The sequence below is a fragment of the Somniosus microcephalus genome, chromosome 16 (assembly GCF_052327205.1).
Source record: "Somniosus microcephalus isolate GS21.2 chromosome 16, FLI_Smic_1.0, whole genome shotgun sequence".
NCBI lineage: Eukaryota > Metazoa > Chordata > Chondrichthyes > Squaliformes > Somniosidae > Somniosus > Somniosus microcephalus.
In genome coordinates, this window is record NC_141002.1 from 66,677,845 (window position 1) to 66,704,564 (window position 26,720).

At 46.7% G+C, this 26,720-nt stretch overlaps 1 protein-coding gene across 1 annotated transcript in view; it reads left to right on the forward strand.

Moving 5' to 3' along the window:
• The window catches only part of cftr (CF transmembrane conductance regulator), a 178,303-nt gene that overhangs the window by 44,482 nt on the left and 107,101 nt on the right, over nucleotides 1–26,720 (forward strand). Inside the window, exons 3-6 of the mRNA XM_086009187.1 lie at nucleotides 2,974–3,085; nucleotides 11,383–11,598; nucleotides 12,988–13,077; nucleotides 17,686–17,849. Of these exons, the coding sequence (XP_085865313.1) occupies nucleotides 2,974–3,085; nucleotides 11,383–11,598; nucleotides 12,988–13,077; nucleotides 17,686–17,849 (582 nt within the window). The remainder of the gene's footprint in view (nucleotides 1–2,973; nucleotides 3,086–11,382; nucleotides 11,599–12,987; nucleotides 13,078–17,685; nucleotides 17,850–26,720) is intronic.

The following is a 26,720-nucleotide window of genomic DNA, read 5'->3' on the forward strand; positions in this document are numbered from 1 at the left end:
AAACACCTTGATGTACAACTAGAAGATCAGAATTGAAGATGGTTCTGTGAGGTTTGATGGGTTTCTCACTACTTTTGGATAGCTTGACTAGTTTTTGTAGTTATTAAAAGACTTTGGCAATTGATTAATCCATGATCAAGGTGGATAATGATTCAAATAATGAATAATGTGAGGTAATTAGACAGACTTTCCTTTTGAGGCAGCCTTCATGGATGAATTCATTGGATGTCTTTAATGAAGTTTTATTGTAAATTGCACAGAGGAGACTGGACCAACATCATTGAGCATTTAATTACATAAATATCGAAAAGGGATTTGGCATCAATTCTTTTTAAAACAAAGAATTACTAATGTCAAATGATTAGTCAAGGTGTAGGCCTAGAAATTCAGTGGCGTTTGCGCCCACTTAGCGCCTGAGGAGGTGTTTTGCGCCGGAAGTGTTGTTGCGCCTGAAATTCAGTTCTGGGCGAAATTCGGCGTTAGCTGGTAGCGCTGCGCCGGCACCGATGATGTCATCGGTGTGCGCAGCGCCCCGGTTCCAACGCGATGCCGGCCCGACGCCCAAATTCAGTTGCGGCCGCCTCTCCCGTAGCGGCCGCAAAGAGCGTTTGTAAAACGGGGCCTTGCAGCTCCGAGAGGCCGGGGCGTAAAGGTGGAGGTGCGGCCGGCCGCTTTCCCGGCGGCCGCCTGGCCGCACCTTCCTCCCCGGACTCCCACACCACCCCCCCCCGCGGCATTGGTCTCTGACCCCCGCGAGCCCGGCACTTCTCCGTGGTGCCGGGCTCATTTGCCGGGGGAATCCAGCGGCGATCTCACGGCTGCAGGCAGCTCCTCCTTAAGAGGAGGAGGCCTGCAGTACCCCAGCCTGCCGCACCGCATCGGGTGGCGCTGCGGCAGCTGGACGCCTGAAATTGACTTTCAGCGCCCCAAGCGGAGGCGGCCAAACCCTGCAATAGCGCCCGCCTCCGTCTTGGGGCGCTGCAACTGAATTTCAGGTGGGCGCTACGGGAATCCGGGCGTGCGCTAACTTTCGGGCGCTAAAGACCTGGCGCGGCGATAGCGAATTTCTAGGCCGTAATTCTCAGAAATGGGCATGCTTTATTCAAAGATGAAACAGATAACAGCAGCTCGGGACATTTTGAGAACAGATTCTATGCAAATAAGTCAACATAACTGGAACTACAAGAAATGTAAGACAAATATTATCTATTTATGTTGAATGGTGTCATTCAATTAAGACTAATTAAACTTCAAAAAATATTATAGCCTCTTCTATTTCCTTCATAGGTACAGAACAACTCATCTTACAGCAGTAGCTCTTTTCCCCTGAGATCCATTGGAGATATAAATATATTGAAATTAATTCTTAAATTAATTGCTTTGATAACTGTTTGCAAGAACCATCAAACATCTGTATTTGCAGTTGGGAGAGCAAAATAGAGATTATTAATACAATGTTTAGCAAAGTTGATAGTTAAATATCAGGTCCCATTACTTTGATATCGCTCTGGCAGAAATTGCTGATATATTAATTAATAAAGCTAGGATATAAATAAGATTCACAGATCATCATATATTTCTAGCCCGCATTACACTACATGTGCTAGCAAACAACAATCACCTGGATGCAATTTATGTATTTTTATTTTTTTGTTGCGTACTTGCGTTTGAAAATTATTCATATTTAGTTGTATGCATGGTGCAAAACCACACTTAGCAGCTGTTATTCAAGATCTTGTACAGAAATAGCTATAAAATGACAACAAAAAATCGAGATGAACTTCATGTTGCGCAGCAATGCAAAGCATGGAACAACAATACTTAGGCACGGATACACTAAAGTTAATGGGTGCGTTGCTAGGGGAAGGGGGAGTTGAATACAAAGCTTGTCAGATCAAAGCTAGGGGAGGTATTACAGTGTTTAATGGTTCTCGGGCGGCCCAACCAGTCTACTGAATTTATGAGAAGGAGCAAGGAAGGTAAATCATTGGGACAATAAGCTAAAGTGGGTTTGGCAGACTGGACCCCAGATCTTGCTCTAATAATCTAACTTTCCTCTTAGCAAAACATTATTTGTTGTAGAAATTGCAATTAATTCTTGTTTGAATATTACTGTACTATTTTTTAATTTTAATTTCATTAAAGCACATGGCTCTGTTAACAGGAATATTCACTTATAGGAACAATTGCTCAGATGGAAATCAAGTACTTGCCAAATTCTGCAGTTTGTTTAATAGGAATGATTGATTAAGCAGGGAGGCTGTTTCTTGCAAGGATGCTTCAAGAAAGAGGCTTCCACTGTTTTATCACAAAATTGTTACCCATCAAACTACCTGCAGCACATTAATGTTATAAAGAACTTGTTTTATTTATATCTTGCTAGTTTCAAGTTAAATCATACCACTGAAATGCTAGGTCATTGGTATCAAAAGGCCTTTGACAAGCACACACAAATGTTTAATCAATTTTTTTGATATTAAATATAGTGATATTAAATATTAGGGCCTGTCCTAATGGGGTCAATGTTCCTGTAGTGAATAAGTGCACTATTTCCCAAAAATCTAACTTTTGGATTTGTTTGCTCTAATTTCTCCTTCTAAGAGGCTGGAAAAATTCCAAACACTTTTATTTGCTTGTTATTTGTGCCGGTGCCCTTCAGACTCCCAGCAGTATTCTAAATAAGCGGAGAACATGACCTTTTAAATAATTAAGCCCCTATGGTGTGATATATGGTTGGGTGTTTTTAATCTGCCAAAAATGTGGCCCAATTGGAATTTGAACTTTCATTCAATTATGATGTTTGCTAAGGTTAGATCTTCAAGGTCTCCTCCTGCTTTTTTATTTGTCTAATTAGTTGCCTTTGCCAAATCTCCTTGGCTATGTTTAAGTGGAACAAAATATTCCAGAGATCCCTGTTGCTCCTTTAAGGATGTGTAAATGTGGTTTAATCAACTTGTTTTTGTTCATTTGCAGAGAATGGGATAGAGAGTTAGCAACGTCAAAGAAAAATCCCAAACTTCTCAATGCACTTCGCCGATGTTTTTTCTGGAGATTTTTGTTTTATGGAATTCTGCTTTATTTTGTGGTGAGAGTTTGTTCAATAACAGATGCTATTAATTGAACAATAAAGTGTTAAATTGCACCTGTGAAAATAATTTTCGGTATCCTGCGATAAAAACAGACGATTCTAGAAATACACAGCAAGTCAGTCAAGATCCAAAATCTGCATAGATAGATGTGGGTAGAAAGCCCTGGCCAGAACCTTTTGACTGAGGTGCTAATCTGTGATTTCTCTTTTCTGATGTTGACAGACTAGCTGTGTATTTCCAGCATGTTCTTTTTTTTAATTTTCTTTTCTTTTTATCTCTTTCGTTATTCTATTCCCTTCCATTTGCCATTGTGTATCGCTTTTAAAATTTACCATGACGACAGGGGTACAAGCTGGCTTACTATGTCACCAATGAACTGCTAAAGTTTTAAAAGCAGCATACCAACATACCACAATATTCACGTCTGGTTACCAATTATTTCCCCTTATAATTTAAGATATAATATGTCACATAAATCAAAATACTGGCTAGAATTTCTCCTTGTAGTAATGTCCTAGAACAATTGAAAAAGAGTATAGATTTAATAAAATAAACACTGAAAAGCATATGTGTGCTTAACAGGAATAATGGTTAGCTTGTACTATTTATCTTTTAAGACTGACCAAGTTCAGACAATTAGTAATTGACAGAGCATTTAATTCTATTTGATAAATTAATTTTACTCTTGCTGAGATGTGATACCTGTGCGTAATTTATTTTAGATATAGACATAATATGTAGCTACATTCATTTTTAACTGGGGTGGAAAACGGCCTTCTTTTCCAAGGTGAAACTACATAAAAAATTAAATATTAATAAATATAGAAGGAAAGCAAAAGAAGGCTAAGACAGAGGATATAAAAGAGGACTGGCCGTTGACATAAAGGGAAATGGCGAGGGAACATACAAACACATAACAAATAAAAGGATGGTAAAATAAAAAGGGGGCACCTCATACTTGACAGTGAGTGAATGACAGAGATGCTTATTAAATATTTCATAGGGCAACGTGAAAGTAGAGGAGTACTTGAAATGGTTGTGGAACAGCCAATAATGCCGATAAATATTAAAAAAGAAACTGTATTACAAACATTAATGGGACTTACAGTCAAAAGATCAGCAAGCCCAGATTGTATGCACCTCATAATACTGGAGGAAGTTGGGGAGGAGATAGTGGAAATTTGAAAACATAATTTGTGCCAAGGACTTGAGGTCCCAAGTGCTACACCCTTGTTCAAGTCATGGGGCAAAGGATAAGAAAGGAAATGATGTGCCAGTTAGGCTTACCTCAGTTCAGGGTAATCTTCTAACCTTATAAATGTGTGCTCCTGCACAAATCCTCACCTGCCAGGAAAACATAGAGAAATCACAGATGCACTCCTTGTGAGTTTCCCTACATTAAAAGAAAATAATCCTGGAGAGAATGCCTGCGATTTCCAAATATGTCCAAGGATCCACAGCAGTAGTGTACCTTCATTAAATTGGCCTCCTAGAGTCCATAATATGGGATGGAATTAGTAAACACTTAGCAAGGTAAGGCTAATCGGGGATTATCAGTGTGGATTTGTAAAAGAAACAGCTTGACTAATTCAGTTGAACTTTTTGAGGGAACTACAGATTGCATAGATGAAGGTAGCATGATGATGTATTAATGAATTTTCAGAAGGCGTTTGATTAAGTGCCATATAAGAGACATGTTACAAAAATTAAGACATATGGGCCTAGAAATTCAATTGGGCGCGCCAGCTGTTAGCGCCTTAGGGGGAGTAGATCTCGAGCGCTAGGCACTTATCGCCCGGGCGCAGCGCGATCTGCGCCTCTCCCCAACTTCAGGACACATTTAGCGCCGGCGCAAAGTCTTAGCGCGCGCCCTGCTGCGCGCGCAGATCATGACGTCATTTAATAGTGCAACGCCCTTTGTGCGCCCCAAACCGGAACTTCACTCGCGCCGGCCCATTGTGCGCCGGGCGTCCCGAGCGACTGTGAAGTGGAACGGTACACAGGCCAGCCAGGCCGGGGGGAGCGCTAATTAAAGGGCACTTACCCAGCAGTATAAAGGCCAGCCATTTTGCAGCATTCACTCTTGTGCAACGGTTTTTTGGACAGAGACCAAGGAGGAGAGTTTACTGCTTTGGACCAACACTTGGACAGGTATTTTTGGCTCAGGCCAGAGCTTACCAATTATCTTTGCCTTCATTCAGAGCTCAGTGTTTGCCAGCATATAATGGGGGCTGCATTGGGTGGCAACGCAGAATTTCAGCCTTATGCCAGAAGGGCTTACAGACGCCGTGAGAGAGTGGCAGCCCTGGCTAGACGCAGAGGGGGCAACAGGCGTCGCCAACTGAGGCCTTACCCACGCAGGGTATACCGCCCGCAGACCTCCTATCTGACCATGTCTGCCGCGATGTGTGTTAGGAGGCTGCGATTCCGAAGGGAGGTGGTTGCAGACATCTGCCGGCTGCTTCAGAGAGATCTGCAGCCACAGCTGATGCGCAGGACGTCTCTGTCGGTGGCAGTGAAGGTGACGGTGGCTCTCAACTTCTATGCCTCCGGCTCCTTCCAATCCGCTACTGGGAACATCGCTAACATCTCCCAGTTCGCCGTGCATTGCTGCATCCGCCAGGTGACCGAAGCCCTTTTCAGAAGGAGACATCAATTCATCTCCTTCCCCATGACCCTGGACAAGCAGCAGCAGCGTGCAGTGGGGTTTGCAAGAATAGCGGGCTTCCCCATGGTGCAGGGCGCCATTGACTGCACGCATGTGGCTTTGCGGGCACCTCTTGAGCATGCCGAGGAGTACCGCAACCGGAAGGGCTACCATTCCCTCAATGTACAGCTGGTGTGTGACCACAGGCAGCGCATCCTAGCTGTCAATGCCCGCTTTCCAGGCAGCAGCCACGATGCCTTTATCCTGCGACAGACAACTGTGGCTGACATGTTCCAGGCACAGCCTCCCCCAAGAGGATGGCTTATCGGGGACAAAGGCTATCCTTTGTGTACCTGGCTCATGACCCCGCTCCGCGCGCCCACGACCCCTGCTGAAGAGGCATACAACGAGAGCCATCAAGCGACAAGGAACCTCATAGAACAAACAATCGGCGTGCTCAAGCAACGGTTCCGCTGTCTCGATCGCTCCGGGGGAGCCCTCCAGTATTCGCAGGATCGAGTCTCCCAATTCGTCGTCGTTTGCTGCATGCTGCACAACCTGGCTATCCGCAGGACTCAGGCACTGCCACCTCACGTTGGACCACCACCTCAGGAGGAGGAGCAGGAGGAGCATGAGGACGACGAGGACGAGGAGTACCAGCCCAGGAGGGACGCACAAGGTCCAAGGGCCGCCCGTCGTCGGCTTATTGAACGTCACTTCTAGGCCCCCTGTCAGGGAATGGCTTGTGCCAATGATAGAACATGATTGCAGCCGCTCCGCAAGCCCTCAGCCGGTTAAGGCAGCAAACACTTCAAAGATCAAACATGGACAATGTGAATAAATAAAATGCTTTATTGTACAAACTCTGGGCCCTTCCCACATGAAAACCAAAAACAGATGAAACCCCCAAAAAACACTCAAACACATTACTCGCTCCCACAACCTGGGGAGGATTAACAAAATAGGGCAACTAAAATGGCCGTCATTCTCGGCCTTCGTCCAAAACAAACATCACATCATCGGCCTTCAAAAAACAAACATCCAATTCTCGGCCTCAAGAAACAAACACAAATGGCCACACATTCGACTATTTGGCCCGCTAGGGCGATGCCTTGGCCATCTTTGGGTGGCCCCTGCCCGCCCTGCTGCTCCGCCTCAAAGTAAGGCCATTGGCTGCTGCAAGGCTGGGGGCAGGCTCCTGAGGGGCACATGTCGTGACGGCAGATGCCCTTGGGGGTCGGCCTAGTCGAGGTCTGGCCGTCGAGCGGCCGGCTGTTGATTGCTGCAGCTGTGGCTGGCCAGCATCAGTCGCTGCAGCAGCTCCTGGCAGCTCCACTGGGGGAGTGGCAGTGGCGGCTGGAGGAATGGCGGCAAGCTGGCGGATGGCAGGCGCTCGCTGGTCGCCTGAGACACTGGCACTCGCCCGGGCCAGCACTGCAGCATTCGCACCAATCTGCCGAGGGACAGACCGATGTGCTGCTGCAGCGCGCCGGGTGCCCTGGCAATGCCTGGCTGACACCGCGAGTGTGGCAGCAGTGAGTGCCCGTGTTGACCTGTTCACTGACCGCAGCAGAGCAGCCAGTGACTGGACGGCACCACTAATCACCTGGCCAGTCGCTGACAGATCTGCCCGGTATTCCGCCCGACTGGTGGCCTCTAAGGGCCCGAACTCGGCCACACTCCGAGAGAGCGAATCGATGGACTCAGGCAACCGTGCCACTGCCGCCATGAGCTCCGTGTGCCGGCGCTCCGAGTCCGCGGACAAGTCTTCGAGGCGTTCCATCTCCTCGGCGAAGAGCATCTCCTGACTGGAGGCCGGACTCTCCCTCTGGGGAGAAGGCCGCCGAGCTGGCCGACCCTTCCTCCGTTGCTGGAGGCCGCTGGGCCCAGCAATTGGACTCCCCTCCGACGCATCCCCCCTCTGGGGAGAAGGCCGCCGAGCTTCCACCCCCCTCCCGCCTTTCTGCAGCACGCAGGTCCCAGGAGCTCCCCTCCCCTTCGACACTTCCGCCACGCTGCCCTCCAGGGAAGGCGTGTCCCCTACATTGGCCTGGGTGGCCGCGGCTGAGGGTTCCCCTGATGGGCCGCCTTCCTCTTGCTCCTCCTCCTGCTCCTCCTCGGAGGGTCTGTCACTGGCAAGTTGAGGGACCTCCTCTTGACCATCTGAAAGCAGGAAGGCACAAGAGTAGCTTTAGAGTGAGGAGAGGGCATCAGTGCGGGATGCATGAGTGGTGGCATTCAGCGCATTGGTCGGACAGTGGCAAAGGATGTAGATCTGATGCGCAAGTGGGACGAGAGAGGTGCAAAAGGTGATGTCCTTACCATTGCTGCCCAGAACAGGGTCGGCATCTCCACATGCAACGAGCCCAATCACCCGGCCACCCATGAGGCGCTCCACGCGATGTTGCAGCTCGGTGAGTGGCTGGATATGGGGTCGTCCTCCCCCGGTCGCAGTCCGGCTCTTGCGATTATTCGCCAGCTTGGCCTGCAAGAGAAAGGATGGCCTCTAAGTACAGTGTGTCGCCGTGATCTTGTGTGCACTGCCTCCCATGGTGGAATAGCCTGGCCAGTGTGTCGCCATGATCTGGTGTGCACTGCCTCCCATGGTAGAATAGCCTGGCCAGTGTGTCGCCATGATCTGGTGTGCACTGCCTCCCATGGTGGAATAGCCTGGCCAGTATGTCGCCGTGATCTTGTGTGCACTGCCTCCCATGGTGGAATAGCTTGGCCAGTGTGTTCAGTGCAGAATGTGCAATTGATGCTCATGCCTGTGCCATAGCTGCTGGATGAAGGCTGGCCATTAGAGCTTTCAGGTCCCTTTGCCCATAATGTGAGGTGCACATGCAAGGATGAGGAGGTCATTGGAAAGGGTACTCACCCTGACAATGCGTGTGAGGTCATTTAACTTTTTGCGGCATTGGGCACCGGTCCTGGGGACGTCGCTGTTGGCTGACAGCTTGCTGGCGACATGCCTCCAGGCTCTCCTGTAGACGCGGACCGTCGCCTTCTTGCCATTGTCCGGGTACAAAACATGGCGCCTCTTCTCCACAGCAGCAAGCAGCACACTCAGATCACGCTCTGAGAAGCGCTGCGCATGTTCACGGGCCTTCTCCATGTCTTCAGGCGCTATTTGGGTCCAGCAGCAGTGTTCAGGCCTAGCTGGAGGGCTCCACTATCCAGGGTGTGGCAGCAGACACAGTCGACCCTTCCCCCTTAAGAGCTGGCCGGCGCCAGGGTGTCTGCTGTCAGTCACGAGATGGCCGCACCTGCGCTGCGCCCGGCCTCGGCGCTATCGATCACCACCTCCGGCTTAGCGCCCAAAGAGAGGCGTCCAGCAGCAGTTTTAGCGCTCGCCCGAACTAGTAGGGCGAAGCTAATGAATATCGGAGAAGTGGCCTAGATTTGGCGGCGGCCGCAAACTTTAGCGGACGCCCCACTTTAGCGCCCCAAAAGTGGCGTCAATGAATTTCTAGGCCATATGATATTAAAAGGAATGCATCTGAATAGATAGAAAGATGGCTGGGCGCAAGTAGGAGTAAATGGGTGTTTTTCAGATTTAAAGAATTTGGGTAATGATTTGTCCCATGGATTTGTGCTGAGACCTCTTTGTTTTCCATTTATATAAATGATTTGGACATAGGTACAATGATATTAAAGTTAGCTGATGATAACAAATTAGGGAACATGGCCAACTGTGAAGAAGAATGCTGGAGGTTACAGGAGGATGTAGACAGGTTAATAAGTGACCAGGTAAAAAATGGCCATAAAAAGGATAATGGCACTCTGGGGTTTATATGAAGGGCATTGGCCACATAAGCAAGGAAGTGATGTTGAATTTGTAAAAGACATTGGTTAGGCCACAGTTGGAGTATTGTGTGCAATTCTGGGCACCACATTAAAGGAAGGATATTAGAGCCATGGAAAAGGTACAATGAAGATTTACTGGAATGATACCAGAGTTGAGAAGGTCTAAATTTAATATAGTTGCTCCCATTTTATGCGCCTAAAACGGGTGCAACGTTAACCAATTTAGCAAGGCAGAGGCCTGCGCCCAATCAGCAATTTTTAGGCGGCCATAGAGGCCACTTGAAATGAGCGTCTCTTTGAGCAGGTTATTTCAATATTGAAAAGTGACTCCTGTGCTCATTTCTGACCCGGATTAGTATATTCGTTTACACAAGTCGGAGCTTCGAAAATGTTTGTGCTTTGTGGAGTCAGAGGGAGAATTGGACAGGTTGAGTGATTGGGCAGATGTATGGCAGATGCAGTATAACGTGGATAAATGCGAGGTTATCCACTTTGGTGGCAAAAACAGGAAGGCAGATTATTATCTGAACGGCAATAGATTGGGAGAAGGGGAAGTGCAACGAAACCTGGGTGTCCTTGTGCACCAGTCGCTGAAGGTAAGCATGCAGGTGCAGCAGGCGGTTAAGAAGGCAAATGGTATGTTGGCCTTCGTAGCAAGAGGATTCGAGTACAGGAACAAGGATGTCTTGCTACAGTTGTACAGGGCCTTGGTGAGACCACACCTTGAGTATTGTGTGCAGTTTTGGTCGCCTTATCTGAGGAAGGATGTTCTTGCCATGGAGGGAGTGCAGCGAAGATTCACCACACTGATACCTGGGATGGCAGGAATGACATATGAGGAGAGATTGGGTCGATTGGGCTTATACTCGCTGGAGTTTAGAAGAATGAGAGGGGATCTCATTGAAACTTATAAAATTCTAACAGGACTAGACAGACTAGATGCAGGAAGGATGTTCCCGATGGTCGGGGAGTCCAGAACCAGGGGTCACAGTCTAAAGATAAGGGGTAAGCCATTTATGACAGAGATGAGGAGAAATTTTTTCACCCAGAGAGTGGTGAACCTGTGGAATTCTCTACCACAGCAGGCAGTGGAGGCCAGTTCATTAAATATATTCAAGAAGGAGTTGGATATATTTCTTAAGGCTAAAGGGTTCAAGGGATATGGGGAGAAGGCAGGGACAGGGTACTGAATTTGGATGATCAGCCATGATCTCATTGAATGGCGGAGCAGGCTCAAGGGGCCGAATGGCCTACTCCTGCTCCTATCTTCTATGTTTCTATGTTTCTATGAATGAATGCTCCTCCAGGTTCCACAAAACAACTGCAGGCCATTGCTGGCCCACCCTCAGCCTCCTTTCGATTGCATCCCTCCCCTCCCTGCCCCCACCCCCAGACTTATCTGTGATCTCAGCATGAGGCAAAATTGGTAAGACCCCGCAGCTCACCTAATTTATTCTGATGGGGTTTAAGGACAAATTTAGTTCGGTCCTCGGGCCTCTCCAATTTGGCGGTAAGGAATTTAGGCTCTGTTGTGTCTTTGATCTTCTGCTAAGAAGGACTCGCATTCAGAAAATCTAAGGTAACTACGAAAGCTAAATCTGAAAATTCTAATTAGGGAGAGCGCTGTCTATTAGGTCTGTCCTGCAGAAATTGTCTATGATTGCACACAAACTGACAATATGATAAAAATAACTCTTTAATTTTCCCTATTTCTAATCCCAACATTAACTTTTCTGTCTAGTAAATGTGATATCATGTGGATTAGCATGTGCACATCTCGTGCTGGTTAACACTGAAGCTTAATACTTATTCATATAATTTGCCATTTGATTTCAACAGGAATTCACTAAAGCTGTACAGCCTCTCTGCCTTGGACGAATAATAGCATCATATAACGTGAAGAATACCTATGAGCGTGAAATAGCATACTACCTAGCCTTAGGCCTTTGCCTCCTATTTGTCGTGAGGACCCTCTTTCTACATCCTGCTGTCTTTGGTCTCCAGCACCTGGGAATGCAGATGAGAATAGCACTGTTCAGTTTAATTTATAAAAAGGTAATTACATTCATTTGTACATATGTAATTTTATTCCGGATATTTAGAAGGCTTGATTTGTAAGATGGGAGAAGGAGGGATTGATACATTGCCCATTCCTTCCTTCTGTCTAGTATCATTCGGTTGATTTTTCTAGTCCTGCCCTTGTGTATGTTGGATCACCTGGTTGCAGCAGATACAGGAAAACTGGTCGGAGAGAAGACCATGTGTGTAAGGGAGCCCACCCAATTCTCAGTCCATTCAGTTACATGGATGGATAATCTGTTCCTTTATGGGAGAGCATTCCTCCCGGGCCAATTTTTCTGTATTCACTGCACCCAGGTGTTCCAATATGTCCAGGTACAGGACTAGGAAAATTTATCCCATTGAGTCTTGTTGACTAATTTTTGATATTTGCCAGAGAGGTCTTTCTCCCCCCCCACCCCACCTCTATTAAACATTAACTGGTTCTTGAGTGTGCATCTTCTTCCTTATAGTCGTCAACATTTCTGCAGCATTTGAACAGTTATCCACTCCAACCTCCTCCACAGTTTCTCTATTGTGGCCCACTTCCATGACACACTCCTTGGTTTCCAAACATAGCCAGCACATCTCCTGCCCTACACAGTCACCTCTGGACCACCCCAAGGTTTCATCTGTAATCCTCTCCTTTTCTTAGTCTACATATTGCTGCTTGGCCATATCATCCATAGGAGTGGGTTCAGCTTCCATATGTACATTGACAACAGTAAGTTCTACCTCTCTGACACCACTCTTTACGCCATGACCATAAATGTACTATTCAATTGTTTGTCCGGCATCAAATTGTGAATGAGCAAAGTACTTTCTCCAACTCAACATCAGCAAGCCTGAAGCCATCCTGCTTGGCTCCCACCAAAATCTCTGCATCGTATGTCCTGATTTTATGCCCCTTCCTGGCTGTTCACTCAGGTCGAGCCATCAGTGCACAACCTTAGTGTCCTTCATAGAGATTCTAAATAAATAATTCCATCTGCCAACCACCTCGATTTTCAGCATGAACAGCACAGTAGGCAGAGTACTCAGTCACAATTCTACTCACCCAAAATAACAGACAAAATTGTGTAGAATTTGTGGAAGTCTGTGTCCTGTAAAAGCTCAGAAATTTCCTGGAACACATAAACAAGCCTTTAAATGGCCTCAGTTTTTGAAAATGAAGACAAGGAATATCAATCTGGCAGACCGAATAATGCCACTGAACAAAACTGTCTTGACACAGCACCCTTATAATCAACTCCTTTCAATATATATTTAGTTATTCTCTAAATTAAGCAGTATTTTCCATGTAAGTCTCTGTACTAAACTGTGATCATGAAAACACCGATAGTTTAATGTCTGCTTTCCTAAAATTTCAATATTCTTTCTCAACAGATCTTAAAAATGTCGAGCAGAGTACTTGATAAAATTGATACTGGACAACTTGTTAGTCTACTATCCAACAACCTCAACAAATTTGATGAGGTAGGTAAATTGTGCGCACAATTCACATTGTGTACAGAGAGGTTTGTTTTGCATCAGTCCATTTTAATTGAAGATGTCATTCTGGTTTTAGTAAACAGTGTGAACACAGACTCAAATTTTCTTCTGTACATCATAAAGATGTAAAGCCTAAGGCCCCGATTTCCCCCCAGCCGTCGGGCGGGGTTTCAGGCGGGCGGGGGCTGAACATCCCGAATTTGGAGGTCCCAACACCATCCCGCCCAAAACCCCGCCCCACATAAGTTTCAGGGGCGGCGGGTACCCGCCCCGCACTGGGACCCGCCGAAACCAGGCGGGAAGGGATTAGTGCCAATTAACTGCCTGTTAACAGGTAGTTAACAGGCAGTTTTTAGCCTAATCCCTATTTTGAGGGGTTTCGTGTGGGTTTCCCGACAGCTCCAAACCACACCAGGTTAGAGCAGGCGGGCCGTCGGGTTGAAGGAGTTGGAGGGGTCGCGATGTTGGCGCTCAGGTGAGTGATGGGTGCATGAGTGTAAAGGTAAGTGTGTTTGGTGTGTCTAAAGTGTGTAAAGAACTTTTACTTACCTGTACATACCTTCACAGCCTTTCTTCCTGTAGCCGTCGGGAGCGCATCACTCAGCCGGAACTGAAAGCTGAACGGCTGCGATCTGTCAAAAGTGACAACCTTCAGCTTTGAGTGCCGGTAAGAGTTCTAACTGAGTCTGTGCAGAAGGACTCATGTCAGAACTCAGACTGTCAGTGTTTGACAGCTTCAAACAGCTGTGAAACGCTGATATTTCATCTGTCAAGAACTCTTGACAGATGAAATTTCAGTCTGTGATGTCACCTGTTGCCAGGTGGCCCTTAATTGGCCTGCTGAGCCCACTGGGCGGGCTCAACAAGGTCAATCAAGGGAAAATCACGCAGATTGGCCGGACATCGAAGTAGGCGGGTCAAAAACCCAAAAGGGGAAGTCCCGCCTTCTTTCCGACAGGTTCGGGAAAATCTACCCCTAAGTGTGGAATGTAGATACATATTGTCCATGCCGCTGAATGATTAGTATTTAAATATCATGACAATAATCCCAATGCCAGCAAGAGTTGTCATTATTCTCAGCATTAACCTAAAACATTATAGTATGAACTTTCCCTACTAAATAAACACGTACCCAATATTATTCATTATTAAATTCACTTTATCAGAGATGTCATTGAAAACTCATTGTCCATTTCTGTAATAAAACCCCTAGGCCTAGAAATTCGGTTGGTAGCGCCAGCGATTAGCGCCTAAAGAGCCCGAGAATTGGGGTGTTACCCAATTTTCGGGCGGGCACTGTGAATATAGCGCCACCTCCCATATTGAGTATGATTTTAGTGCCGGCGCTAACTCTTTGCGCGCGCCCGCGGGCGCAGGCAGATCATGACATCATTTCAGTGTGCAACGCCATTTTTGCGCCCCGGACCGGATATTCGGTGGCGCCCGCAACCTTTCCGCCTGGCGCTATTAGTGACAGTTGGATGGAGCGTTCCCAGGCCCTTCTTGGACTCGGGGGGGCGCTATTTAAAGGGGACAGCACTAGTATAAAAGCTGCAGCCATTTGGGCTGGCCATCCTGATCGTTGCTGGATAGAGTTGCTGACCTTCTGTTGGACAGTAATTTTCTCATTGAGCCTTCGGAGGCACTGGCACTGGCAGCTTGAGGGCCCGGCTCCCGAGCTGGTGATGCAGCATCTGAAAGCAGGGAGGTGGAAGAGTGGCTTTAGCAAAAGGACAGGTTCACAGCAAGGGATGCCAGATTGCGGCAAGGCTATGACATGGGTCCACAGTGAGAAAGCATGCTGGCGGGGGGAACAAGTAGAAGGAGACAGTTGTAAGAGGTGAGAACCTTACCATCGCTGTCGACAATGGGGTCGGTAGCTGCAGTGGTTACAGGACCATTCAGACGTCCTCCAAGAATCTGGTGGACTCTCTCCTCGAGATCCGTGAGAGTGACCACTTGTGAAGGTCCTCCACCGGTGCGATGCTGGTCTTTGCCAATCCTCGCCAGCATGGACTGCAGGGGAAAGGAGGGGAAGTTATGTTACCTGATGCCCTGAGTGATCATCTCATGCCCCCCATGGTGCAAGAGCCCTTACATGATGCCCTGAGTCAAATGTGCATGTGTGTGCCCAGAAAGGGCCATGGGTGCTTGCTGGCAGATGGCCAATGGGGCACAGGCCACCCTGTAGCCATAAAGTCAGGTGCAAATGAAGGGATGCAGAAGTTTGCAGGAACAACACCCACCCTCATGACCCGAGTGAGGTCGTTGAATTTCTTTCTGCATTGGACAGGGCTCCTGGTCACCATGCTGCTGGAGTTGACCCTCTGGCATACATCCCTCCAAGCTCGTCGGTAGTCCTTATGATTCGGCCTCCTGCCATTGTCTGTGAAGAGAACATCTCGTCGGCGCTCCATTGCGGCCACCAATTGCTCCAGAGCCTCATTGATGAAGCGCTCTGCTCTCTGTCTCACCTTTTCCATCTGGTCCAAGTTTTTATCGCCAGAGAAGGGCCTGCGCCGATTCTGAGGCCTGCAAGGCGCAGAGTGTGGATGCTGAAGCTGACTGACCCACCCCTTTAAGAGCTAGCCGGCGCCTGGAAGTCTCGTGGTCATCGGTAATTGAGAGCACCTGCGCTGAGCCTATCCGCTCCGATATTGGGTTGCGCCGGAAGTTTAGCGCCTTAGGAGTCCCGTGTAACACCTGAATTCGTGCCTCAATCACCTTTAGGGGCGATGCAACCCAATATCGCGCCAGGCGGCGATAAGTTTCGCCTGGCTATAAACTTTGCGCAGCGCCAGTTCTAACGCCTCAAGCCGGGCTATACCCAATTTCTAGGCCCTAGTAGCAGAAACAAATATGACAGGGAGACAACTTGGAATATTTTAGGGGATGCAGAGTCAAATATCTCCTCCCTCTGGTCGCCCTGGGTGCCATGTATCACCTTTTGTTAAGAAGGTTAATTAGTTACTTGCTCAGGTTCCCAGATTCTGCCCTATCTTTTACCAATATGTTCCTTATGCCATTAAATATTTGCCCATATACGTTTTCTGTATACTATCAAAAACTAAATGTGTTGAAAGAGCGCAGCGCATTGCAGTTGTGGATTTGTTTTGCTGGGTAATAAAATTTACAAAGGTTTATTATTCACTTGATATAAAATTAGCTATAAAATATCACACTAAAAACACCAAGTAAAGCATTATAGGGCAAAGCACTAGTTTAAAAAAATCAATCAATTAATCAATCAATCAATCAGGGATTTGATTTACAACCAAACGTTTTTGTTTCAAAATCCCAGACTAAAAGCCACGCTTCACCACCTCCCTCTCCTCCTTTCAAGCTCTAGTTAAAACCCACCTCTTTGACCAAGATTTTAGTCACCCCTCCTAATATCTTCTTATTTGGCTTGGTGTCCATTTTTTTGATTACATCTCTGTGAAGCACTTTGGGATGTAGTTCTACATTAAAGGTGCAAGTTGTAGTTGTTGAATTCTCCATTCCTGATACAAGGGATCAAATTACACAGGCAGACAATCTCTCTATTCCCACTTTATTAATTTATTCGCTCTGTCTCCCTTTCTCCTTTTTGTCTCTTTATTCCATGTTTACTCTTTTTATTAAGTAAATAATTGAATGGACATTCAGGGCCCAAAATGCCAGCAGAAGTGCAATGGAGCGAATTTCCTTTCCATTCAGGAAGCACGCCATGTATCCCATCCCAAATTGAGTGCATAGAATAATTATCATAATCAGGGCAGGCCACTGGTGCCTGTGTGTGAATGACATCTTCCCTGATAGTCAGACAATCCATGCAGCACAGGAGGCCCAGAAAAGTCCTCCCCACTCCACACAAGACACAGAGCATCTGACTCTGTAGCTCCAAAAGGAACTATCCGGCCATCTCTGGAAGTCAATCGATACCCTCTGGGATCGATTACCTGCTACCTCCTGCATTTTGAGGCCTTTGGAAGGCCCATAACGGAGCCTGCACCTGCTGTCCACAGGTGTAGGCCCCATTAGGGACCCATCAGGAGGCAGAATGGGCAGAATTTCCTGTGGAACTCCCCAGATACAACCCCTTGATGGAGGGGGTACGTGGAAGATCTGAAGTCTCCTCTGAACTAGACAGAATCCAAGAAGAACTGTGATTTGCCCCATTTTCCCCAGAGATGCTTTTATTAGCCATAAGAGTTTCATGGGCAATTAACCCAACTTTGCGCCAGTGATACTGATTTTACAGTCGGTTCGGATGATCTGTCAAGGAGTACCTTGACAGATCGCAAGTTCCGGGTTTTGTGCCTGCACAAGCGCATGAGGAAACCCGGAAGTTGCGGGGGGCTTTCAGATGGATTACGACAGCGTACGCCTTTATGAAGACCGCAATTTCTGCCCCAGTTTTCTGCCACTCACTCTTATGGGTTATTCTAATGTGTAAGCGCTAAATGCTAATTTATCCATTCGTACTATTAATTCCCTCAACAGACATATGTACTCTATCTTGTCTTTATTTAAACAACATCACCTATGTGCGATTGTATGCATATTATTGCAACTTGCATGATAATACAAGGACTCTTGTTTTCTTTGCAGGGCGTGGCAGTGGCGCACTTTGTCTGGATTGCACCAGTGCAAGTAGTTCTTTTAATGGGATTGCTCTGGAATGAATTGACTGAATTTGCATTTTGTGGATTGGGATTCCTAATAATGCTTGCCCTTTTCCAAGCCTGGCTGGGGAAGAAGATGATGCAATACAGGTGACAAATTCTTTTAATTCAACCTTTGAAAAATGCTTGGCAAGGACTTTTTTTTTAATTTGCTTGTGGGATCTGGGTGTCGCTGTCAAGGCCAGCATTTATTGCCCATCCCTAGTTGCCCTGGAGAAGGTGGTGGCGAGCCGCCTTCTTGAACCACTGCAGTCCGTGTGGTGAAGGTACTCCCACAGTGCTGTTAGGTAGGGAGTTCCAGGATTTTGACCCAGTGACTATGAAGGATCGGCGATATACTTCTAATTCAGGATGTTGTGTGACTTGGAGGGGAACTTGGAGGTGGTGGTGCTCCCATGCTCTTGCTGCCCTTGTTCTTCTAGGTGGAAGAGGTCATGGGTTTGGGAGGTGCTGCCGAAGAAGCCTTGGCGAGTTGCTGCAGTGCATCTTGTAGATGGTACACACTGCAGCCACGGTACGCCGGTGGTGGAGGGAGTGAATGTTCAAGGTGGTGGATGGGGTGCCAATCAAGTGGGCTGCTTTGTCCTGGATGGTGCCGAGCTTCTTGAGTGTTGTTGGAGCTGCACTCATCCAGGCAAGTGGAGAGTATTCCATCACACTCCTTACTTGTGCGTAGCTGCAGTAAAATATGGCGTACAAATCATTCCTTTGTGCATGTTTTTATGGCTTTTAAATATACTTGTACACAAATGTCTCAGTTGGCACTCTTGCCTCTGAGTCAGAAGGTTGTTGATTGAAGGTCTACTATGGACCTGAGTGTAATGTCCGTGTGTAATTGAGACACGGACTGCAGAAGTTGGTTATAACAGGTGTTTACCGAATGGAGACAAAACTGGAACTACTATACAAAGTTACTATACAGGCTTATATACAGGGGTGGTCACTACTGGTACTGCAGTATACAGGGGCTGCAGAATATAGTTCCTTCTTCAAGGTACACTACAATTCCTCCCCTTTTAGCTAAACAGTACATAACATTCGATTAATAATTAAATAACATATTTACAATTACAGTTGCTATATACATTAGCTGAAGTTAATCAATTATAAATTCAGTCTTTGAGGAGGCTTCCTGATTCTGTCCGGATAATGCCTCTTTGGGGTATCAGGTTCTTCTGGCAAAGTTGATTCGGGATCAACATCGTTGTTTGGTTCGTCTGCTTCCAATATCACCGATTCTGAGGTAGATGCAATTGGTACTTCGGTTTCATCACCAGGTGTATAGGATCGTGGTGTAGATTTGACGTTTTCCAGTGACTCTAGAATCTGGTCAGCATGGCGTCTTACAATGCTCTCTCCAACGTCCACGGTATACATTAGAGGTCCTTGCCGTGTGCAAATCGTTCCTGGCTGCCATTTCTCTGTGCGGTAGTCCCGGGCCAAAACTGGTTGACCTATCTTGAAACTCCTGGTTGGCCTTTCATTCATATTCTGAAACTGCCTGTTCTCCACATCTCTTCTGATGCTTGGCTTAACCAAATCCAAGCGGCATCTTAGTCTTCGATTGAAGAACATCATGGCTGGAGTTTGGTTCCACATGTGTCGCATTCCGGTAGGCAAACAAGAAGTTATCCACCTTGTGTTGTAGGGGTATGTCTTCATTACACATTGCCTTGATAGCCTTCTTGAATGTTTGAACGAACCTCTCAGCCAATCCATTGGTGGCTGGATGATATGGGGCGGATGTGTAATGCTTAACACCATTGTTCTTTAAGAACCTCCGGAACTCTTCAGACACAAACTGTGGTCCATTGTCGGAGCAAATCTGTTCAGGCAGCCCATTTCTGGCGAATATGGTTCGTAAGACTGTGATAGTTTTTTCTGTGGTGGTTGAGGACATTTTTATTACCTCTGGCCACTTTGAATGTGCATCCACCGCAATTAAAAACATCGAGTCCATAAATGGACCAGCAAAATCAATGTGTACCCTTTGCCACGGAGATGAGGGCCACTCCCATGATGTAGAGGGGCTTGTGGTGGGGCGTTTTGGACCTTCTGGCATCCTGTACAGCTCTTGCTCATCTCTTCAATTTCTCTATCGATTCCCGGCCACCACACAAACGCTCTGGCTAAGTTCTTCATTTTTACCCCTCCCAGATGACCCTCATGAAGCTCATTGAGCACTCTATCCTTCAATTTGGGTGGAATTACTACTCTGGATCCACACATCAAGGTTCCTCGGCACACTGACAGCTGTTCTCTTCTCGGCGAGAATGCTGGCAACAGTGGTTCGCCATGTGCTGGCCATCCCTTCACCGTTAAATCATAGACCCTGGAGAGTGTCGGGTCATTTCGTGTTTCCTTTTCTATGTTTGCATTCATCACAGGTAGACATTCGACTATGGTCGAGTGGAATATCTCCACAGGATCCACTGCAGGTGCTTCTTCCACCGTCGGCAACGGTAGGCGCGACAATCCATCAGCATTCCCATGCTGTTTAGTTCCTTTGTACTCGATGTCATATTGGTGTGCCCCTAGGAAAAGGGACCACCTCTGTAGCCGTTGTGCTGTCATTATCGGGACGCCCTTCTTAGGGTTGAAAATGGAGATAAGAGGTTGATGATCAGTTAGTAGAGTAAATTTCTGTCCGTGCAGGTAGTGATTGAACTTCTTCACCCCCCACACCAGGCTGAGGGCCTCTCTGTCAATCTGGGCGTAGTTACGCTCGGCTGAAGTTAACGAGCGTGACGCAAAAGCTATTGGCCTCTCTGAACCATCAAGGAATTCATGTGACAGTACCGCTCCAACGCCGTAGGGAGACGCATCACACGCCAGTCTTATCGGTAGTGATGGGTTGTAGTGAGCCAATACTTCTCTTGAAGTGATCAGGTCTTTACACTTCTGAAAGGCCCGCTTACATTCATCGCTCCATTTCCATGCTACTCCAGTTTGTAGCAGGGCGTTCAGTGGGTGCAGAATTGTGGACAAATTCGGCAAAAACTTATGGTAGTAATGCACCAATCTGAGGAATGACCTCAGTTGCGACACATTTTCAGGCGCTGGAGCCTTAACTACCGCTTCAATTTTGTCAGGGGACTTATGTAACACCTCTTCATCAATCACGTGGCCACAATACGATATTTGTTTCTTTAAAAACTTGCACTTGGGGCGATTGGCTCGTAGCCCATGTTCTCTTAGTCTAGTGAGCACCTGCTCTAGGTTGGCAAGGTGTTCACTGTCATTTTCACCTGTAAGAAGTCACACAACACCAGGTTATAGTCCAACAGCTTTATTTGAAATCACAAGCTTTCGGAGCGCTGCTCCTTCTTCAGGTGAAGTGGAGAAATGCATAAAGACACAGCTTATATAGTCAGAGAATCATGTCAGATGTTTACAGGTAACCTTTCCAACTGCCATTTATCACACCTCGGCAGAGAGATAATCACAGCAGTCAAAGGTGTGAATGGTGACCAAACAGGTCAGCCAGGGAAACATTACATCAAAGAACAATGAGGTGGGGTCACAAGGGGTCAAATATTGTAGATATTGCAGATGCATTTTCACCTGTCACTAGGATGTCGTCCAAGTAACACTGAGTCCCCGGAATCCCTTGCAGGACTTGTTCCATCGCTCTTTGCCATATAGCCGGAGCTGATGCTACTCCGAATACCAGTCGATTATACTGGTAAAGACCTTTGTGAGTGTTTATCGTGAGATATTTCCTAGAGGATTCTTCAACCTCCATCTGCAAATATGCTTGCGCTAGGTCAATTTTTGTAAAACGTTTCCCTCCAGATAGTGAGGCGAAAATATCTTCTATCCTCGGAAGAGGATACTGTACTGTGTGAAGGACTGGGTTCACAGTCACCTTGAAGTCCCCACAGATGCGAACCTTCCTTGGCTCCTCAGACTTATTGTTTAATGTTTTCTTCATGACAGGAACGATGGGTGTCGCCCACTCGCTCCAGTCTACCTTAGATAACACGCCTGCATTCTCCAGATTCTCCAGCTCTGCCTCGACAGCTGGGCGAATTGCATACAATACCGGTCTTGCTTTGAAAAACTTGGGAATTGCATTCTCTTCTATTTTTATTGAGGCGGTTACGCCTTTAAGAGTTCCCAGTCCTTGTTGAAATACCTCTTTAGCGTTAGCTAAGATTTTTGACAATCGTCCAGGTGTGACGTCGTCATCCTTTTTACCAGCCACAGTCAGCGCCTGAATGGAGTGCCAGTCTAAACTTATCTTTCTGATCCATTCACGTCCCAATAATGGTGGTCCACCATCTTGCAGTATGTACAGATACAATTTCTGTATTTCCTTGCCGTTGTATTCGACAGGCACCCTTATTTTCCCTCTGGGGTATACTTTCTGCCTCGTATATGTCTTCAAGACAATGGATGTGTCGTTCAAGGGTATGTGTGAGAATAGCCGCTCGTAGTCTCGTCGATTCATGACGGTCAGGGCTGATCCTGTATCCAATTCCATTTTGACTTGGGACCCTGCTATCGTGAGGGTGACCCAAATGGTTCAGTGATCCTCTTTTGCGATTACGTTGTGTAGTTTGAGACAGCTTAGTCTCTTGTTCCCGGATTCACTATCGCTCTTCTGGTCTTCGGAACTACTGTCCGTCATCTTTTGTACTTTCCTGTACTTTTCCTTAGTAGTCTTTTTGTTGTCGTTAGTCTTCTTCCCGGACCTGCAAACTCGTGCAATGTGTCCCATCTTTCCACATTGCCTGCATGTTTTGTCCTTGAACCAGCAGTCCTTCTGGTCATGGGTTGTTCTGCCGCAGCGATAACATTTTTCAAAACCCCGTGTCATTTCATGGGTGCCGTATTCCTGTGGCTTTTGCTGTATTTCCGCAGCTCCCCTTGCTGCTGCTTCGTACGATACTGCCACGCTGAAAGCCTTATCTAGCATCAGCTCTTTCTCTGAGAGTAACCTCTTCTGGGTTCCTTCACTCAGGAGTCCACAGACAAATTTGTCCCGTAGGGTATCTGCCAGTCCTGCTCCGAACTGGCAGTGCTTTGATAGCTTGCGTAGTTCCGTAAGGTAATCAGCATTGCTCTCATCTTTATGCTGATTTCTCTTGTGGAATTTAAATCTTTCTGCTATCAGCAGCGGTGTAGGATTTAGGTGTTCCTGCAGGATATCAACAATTTCGTTAAAACTCTTCTCCATCGGTTTGACTGGAGTGATCAGGTTCCGCAATAGGCCGTACGTTCTTGCGCCCATTAAGTTTAGCAGTACCGATGCCTTTTTCTCATCGGCTACTTCATTTGCCTTGCAATATACTTCGACTCTTTCCACATACGTGGTCCAGTCTTCTATTTCATTATCGAAGGCAGTGATATTGCCAGTCTTCGGCATCTTGGCGATCTAAGATGGCGCCTCCCACGCTTTGCCTTCTTCCCCGATTGAACAAAATGGCACCTCCCGCGCTTTGCCTTCTTCCCCGATTGAACAAAATGGCTCCTCCCGCGCTTTTCCTTCTTCCCCGCTGGATTAAGATGGCGCCTCCCGCGCTTTCTGTCTTTTCCGCTGCTGCCAACGCTGTTGCTGGTGTTTTTATGCCTTGATGGCGACGCCCTATGGTCTTCGCGCGCTTCCCCCCCGCGCTGCTGCCAACGCCGCTCTCCGCGGTCCCCGTGGCAAACTGCAGCTCCTCGCGGCTTTCTGCGCTTCTAATTTCTTTTTCTTTTATTTTAAGTACTGTTCCCGTCATCAGAGCAGACCCTATGGGACACTTTCCTCCCTCTTCTCGGGTCTGTACGCTGCCCGGCTTCGTAGCACCGGCCGCACCCTGTGTGCTCCACCATCTCTCTCTCTCTCTCTCCTCTTCCCGACAACGCTGCTCGGCCCCGTTGAAAAGCCACCCGATCGAGCTCTAGCCCACCGCAGCCCAGGAAGGATCAGTGTACTACCTGCCACCAGCCCGATTAGCTGGAACACCATAGACTGGAGAACCAAGCCCAGCTCTCGACAGCCTCTCCTGCAAATCTTCGAATTCGATGAATCAGAGGGCGGTTGCCCACGGTCGATGCCCGTTTCTTCTGTTTGCTTTTTCTTTTTGGATTTCTTCCTTCTGGCTTCGACCTCTAATAACTTCGCTTCAGGGATGGATCCCCGTGAGGTGGTGCAGAACTGTAGGTAAGTTCGGATCTGTTCGTCGCCAATGTAATGTCCGTGTGTAATTGAGACACGGACTGCAGAAGTTGGTTATAACAGGTGTTTACTGAATGGAGACAAAACTGGAACTACTATACAAAGTTACTACACAGGCTTATATACAGGGGTGGTCACTACTGGTACTGCAGTATACAGGGGCTGCAGAATATAGTTCCTTCTTCAAGGTACATACACTACACTGAGCATATAATGCAGGCAGGATATTTGGGTGAAGTACTGAGGTAATGCTACATAGGTAAAGTCCTTCCTATGTCCTGCCCAACATTTTCCCCTCAACCAACAGCAAAAACAAATTAGCTGACCATATAATTATTTATTGTTTGTGGATTTTGCTGTATGCAAATTGGCTGCTGTGTCTACCTGCATAACAACAATGACTGCACTTCAAAAGTAATCCATTGGTTCTTAAGTGCTTTGGGACATCCTGAGGATGTAATAAAGAGCTATATATATATAAAACGCAAGTTTGTTCATCCACTATGATTGTGATTGTTATTTTGGACAAATGCAGCAATGTAAAACAACTTCTACAATCAAATCAGGTTCTACAGTCCTTTTCAGAATTGGGGCTTATATATATATCATTCAGTAAATATTTTGTTTGAAGAACTGCTATATTCATCAGTCTGTGCTTAAATAATGCATGCTAAGCTTAACTAGTTTTCAAAAACATGGTCGCAGAATTTGCTGGAGTGGGGCATCTCGCGCTGTGCCCCGTTAGTTCTTCCACCCTTCAGCGCAAGTTTCTTCTGCGCTGGATGTGCGAGCACAGCGAGGGCAATGGGACATCTGGGACCTTGGTGAACGACAGGACCAACAGTCTATCTCCTTAACATAAGAACATGGGAAATACGAAATAGGAGCAGGAGTAGGCCTTACCCCACTCAAGCCTGCTCCGCCATTCAATAAGGTCATGGCTGATCCTCGACCTCAACTCCACATTCTCGCCCGATCCCCATATCCCTTGATTCCCTTAGTGCTGAAAAATCTATCAATCTCAGTCTTGAATATACTCAATGAGTGAGCATCCACAGCCCTCTGGTTAGAGAATTTCAAAGATTCGCAACCCTCTGAGTGAAGACATTTCTCCTCATCTCAGTCCTAAATGGCTGACCCCTTATCCTGAAACTATGACCCCTTAGTTCTAGACTCTCCAGCCAGGGAAAACAAGCTCTCAGACAATACAAGTGGACTTTTTGGCCTCACCCAAAAGGGTGGGGGAGGGGGGGTGTTGGGGGTGGTGGGAGAAACATGCCGACAAAACTCTCTGACTTGCTTGCTATTGAATGTTCATCCACCATTTGGGACAGAGCAAGAGGGACCGTTGAGCCTGAACACCCACAAAAGCAGGCCCTTCCATGTCAGACACAATTCGCCAAATCGATCAGAGTAACCAATGAGAGTTAAGGATTCAGAAAGAGAGGACTGATGGAAATGGAAATAGGGTGAATTAGTCAACCAAAAGAGAGATACAGAGAAGGAAAGAAAGATTGGATTAAGAGAGAGAAAAAAAAGAGACAGAAAGGAAAAGTAAGCAAAAAAATGTAAAAATTTAAATTTTCTAAGAACAATGCAGGAATGAGACACCACAATTTCAATTATTCCCTTTCTGGGTTAGAGAGGTTGAGTGGCAGTGCAGGAATGTAAATCTGATCATTAAAAATTCCTTACGCTGTTAAGTACCAACCCTAAATTTCTGCGACGAGTTTAATTGGTAATTAATGCACAAATGCAGCAATTTCTTGAAACTCATGGAGAAGTTGAGGGTGAATTGCCGTTTGTGCGAGGCTAATGGTGGTGCAGCAATTTGTGGAGATTTGCAACTCACAGAGTATCTCTTCCTCACCACAAAATGCTGGACCATTTACACAATAATAAAAGCATGCGCATTATTTTGCCAGTAAATTCTGGCCCATGATTCAAACAATACTCTTAACCTGTGCCCGACACCTTCAAAATAGATTCAGCAGGAACTATTTTATTCCTGCTGCTTGTTCAATGCTCGTAGCTATTGGCAGTGCTGGAATCATGAAATCATAGAATAGTTAGAGCACAGAAGGCGGCCATTCGGCCCATCGAACCTGTGCCGGCTCTCTGCAAGAGCACCTCAGCTTTTTTTTCTTTCAGGTACTTATCCAACTCCCTTTTGAAAGCAGTGATTGAGTCTGCCTCCACCACCCTTTCAGGCAGTGCATTCCAGATCCTAACCACTCGTTGCGTAAAAAAGTTTTGTCGCCTTTGGTTCTTTTGCCAATCACCTTAAATCTGTGTCCTCTGGTTCTCAACCCCTCTGCCAATGGGAACAGTTTCTCTCTATCTACTCTGTCCAGACCCCTCATGATTTTGAACACCTCTATCAAATCTCTTCTCAATCTTCTCTGCTCTAAGGAGAACAACCCCAGCTTCTCCAATCCATCCACATAACTGAAGCCCCCCATTCCTGGAATCATTCTTGTAAATCTTTTCTGCACCTTTTCCAAGGCCTTCACATTCTTCCTAAAGTGCAGTGCCCAGAATTAGACACAATGCTCCAGTTGGGGCCGAACCAGTGTTTTATACAGGTTCATCATAATTTCAACCTAATTTATACCTCTATTCATGAAGCTCAGGATCCCGTAAGCTTTTGTAACTGCTTTCTCAACCTGCCCTGCCACCTTCAATGATTTGTGCACATATATTCCTCGGTCTCTTTGTTCATGCACCCCCTTTAGGATTATACCCTTTAGTTTATATTTCCTCTCCTCATTCTTTCTACCAAAATGCATCACTTC